This window comes from Salmo salar, chromosome 12 (genome assembly GCF_965601325.2).
Source record: "Salmo salar chromosome 12, fSalSal1, whole genome shotgun sequence".
NCBI classification, from domain to species: domain Eukaryota; kingdom Metazoa; phylum Chordata; class Actinopteri; order Salmoniformes; family Salmonidae; genus Salmo; species Salmo salar.
This window is the reverse complement of record NC_138302.1, coordinates 71,086,641-71,089,251: the sequence shown is the minus strand read 5'-3', so window position 1 is coordinate 71,089,251 and position 2,611 is coordinate 71,086,641. Positions and strand designations below refer to the sequence as shown.

Sequence of the window (2,611 nt, the reverse complement as noted above, 5' to 3'; positions counted from 1 at the left end):
TCAGATGGACAAACGTGTGTTTTTTTTATTCAGTGTGTGACTGTCAAACCTCAGATGGACAAAAAAGGTGCGCGGGGTCAAACGATTGACTCCGCCCACATTGAGTCCTGCCCCGAACTGCACAGTGCAGTCAGAGGTACTGTCTGTCTGTCTGTCTGTCTGTCTGTCTGTCTGTCTGTCTGTCTGTCTGTCTGTCTGTCTGTCTGTCTGTCTGTCTGTCTGTCTGTCTGTCTGTCTGTCTGTCTGTCTGTCTGTCCCGAACTGCACAGTGCAGTCAGAGGTACTGTCTGTCTGTCTGTCTGTCTGTGGGGGAATCTGCAGTAACTACCTCCCGCCCATAGGGGCACTGCAGCATTGCGGCTCAGTCACTCTGCTTGCGCACGCGGAAGGCCCACAGCGCGCCATTGAAGAGAACCCCAACGTGATTATTTCAATTTCGCTGTCGGATTGCGACTGAAATGTTTTGCTGAAAGAAAAGGTTTTTAGACAACTAAGCGTTAAACCGACAAGGAGGATGGCGTACAGAGGACAAGGGCAGAAGGTCCAGAAGGTTATGGTGCAGCCAATCGTATCCTTTTATCAGTATTGTGTTGTAATGTTAGCCTGCTATTTTGCTCTGGCTTGTGTCTGGTTCGCTGTAGCTAAGTTAGCAGGGTAATCAGAACTAGCTAGTGGTACGTAGCTAGCTAAGTTACTCATTAATGAGCCGTTGCTATTAATACACGTGGACCTTAGTGTTTCAGCCAGGAACTGAAACACTATGGCCGTTTATGTAACTAACTTAACTTAAACTATTGAGATATTAATGTTGCTAATGGCCAGAAAAACCTGTGCAGCCAGTTAAGCAATATGTTTGTCGAGTTTCCTTGACCCCCCCGTCCACCAGAACCTTATTTTCAGGTATCTACAGAACGTAAGTATTGCATTTTTATATGATTTTATTCATTTCAGTCAAATGATTTGATGTTCATGGTTGTAAATAGACCTCGTACTTTCATAATACATTGCCTATCGGGCTATCTCGCAAATGTATTCAAAGCCTCTCTTCTCGCTGCAGCGTTCTCGGATACAGGTGTGGCTGTATGAACAAGTTAACATGCGGATAGAGGGCTGCATCATCGTAAGTCCTCTTCCTCCACTGTTTCCTCCCTTATTCTACTTGGCCAAGGCTCCTGAAACTATATCTTGGCTGCTGATGCCTAGATGTGTAGTTGAAACCAACAAACCTCTCCCCCTCTCAGGGCTTTGATGAGTACATGAACCTGGTTCTGGATGATGCTGAGGAGGTCCACATGAAGACCAAGAACAGGAAGCCCCTGGGTAAGTCTGAGTTTGTTTTCTGTCTTTCTTACCTCACATTTCTCAGTGTCTGTCTGTATTACATGTTGATTCATACACATTTCAGTGAAAAGACTTCCAGGCTATTGTCCACGTTCCACAATATCAGTTTGTCTGTGACTAGCCTCGGAGGCCCAGGCTTCTCACATTCTGTTTGAAAGCCTGGGGAAGTTCTCCTTGGGAAGATAATAAAAAGGGGTGATATATGGCTGGATGGAAACTAGTGATGTGTTGCCACTTATTAAACCAATTAAAATGTTTTGCATGGGTGGAGGTCCAAACCGAGGTTGTGTTTTTGAACATTTGTCTGACTTGCAAAAAGCTAGCTTGCGTAAGATATAAAATGAGCACAGGATAGGCTACCAAAACGTTGTCTGACATGATAGGAAAAGAGACACGGACAAACAAGGAAATGCCTCTTCCTGTGGGGAGCACCTTGGAGAAAAACACACTTCAAACTAGATGACTCTTGTGGCCTAATGCCATCAAATTGATAAAGGCCACTCCAGTTGACTAAGTCTGTAGTTTCTCATTCATTGTCTATGATTAGTCATCTTTTCTTTGTCAGCAGTCTGAACAAGTGTCTCCTACTACTGAAGTGTCAGTTACTCTAGACTGATCACCTGTCTATCTGCCTCTCTCGATCCCTCCCTACATCTGTCTCTCTCAGGGAGGATCATGCTGAAAGGAGATAACATCACCTTGCTACAGAGTGTTGCCACTTAACTCAACAGGACAACAGCCAGCAGACAGATTTGTGGATCTTGTGGATGTTTTTCCCGTTCTATTTTGTAGTGTTTTTCATTTTTTTTGCAAACAATGTTGAAGCTCAATGGTGTTTGGGACATGAGTCATGTCATTTTCCTTTTATCAACGTTTCCTCCTCTGAAATAAATGTAGTTTTGTTTCTTAGTGGTTCTCATTTCAATGATGAAATATCTATTTACAAACAATTACTCTTTATTCCAAAGGGAACATAGTAAGCGAGCAGGGATCATATACGCATCACTTATTCTGTCGACCTGTATTCCTTCTGAGAATCGCAAAAGCCAACAAATAGAAAACTGCTAATTTGAGTGTTACTTGGTTTCATTTGGCTACAAATTAATTTGAATCATGCTGCTAGATGCATTTTATTTGCAAGCAATATTGACCATCGTACTGGCATCCACTTTTCTGGTCTTTGGGTTAATACTGTGAGGATCCACCAGACGGCGATATGTGCTGTGTACTATGCAACTCATGAGAGATGTAGATATATTTTCAGCAGTGA

The 2,611-nt window shown here is 43.2% G+C and overlaps 1 protein-coding gene across 1 annotated transcript; it reads left to right on the top strand.

Moving 5' to 3' along the window:
• Positions 1–342: 342 nt before the first annotated feature.
• Positions 343–2,250, top strand: LOC106565620 (small nuclear ribonucleoprotein E). Its single transcript, XM_014132929.3, has 5 exons — positions 343–568; positions 887–913; positions 1,058–1,120; positions 1,242–1,320; positions 2,009–2,250. Exons 1-5 carry the CDS (start codon positions 515–517, stop codon positions 2,062–2,064), a joined length of 279 nt encoding a protein of 92 aa, XP_013988404.1. The 5' UTR covers positions 343–514; the 3' UTR covers positions 2,065–2,250.
• Positions 2,251–2,611: the final 361 nt, after the last annotated feature.

Coding starts and splice junctions, on each gene's coding strand:
- LOC106565620 (XM_014132929.3), top strand. CDS start 515: ATGGCGTACAGAGGACAAGGGCAGAAGGTCCAGAAGGTTATGGTGCAG. Junction 1,121..1,241: donor GGATAGAGGGCTGCATCATC/GTAAGTCCTCTT, acceptor TCCCCCTCTCAG/GGCTTTGATGAGTACATGAA. Junction 1,321..2,008: donor CAAGAACAGGAAGCCCCTGG/GTAAGTCTGAGT, acceptor TGTCTCTCTCAG/GGAGGATCATGCTGAAAGGA.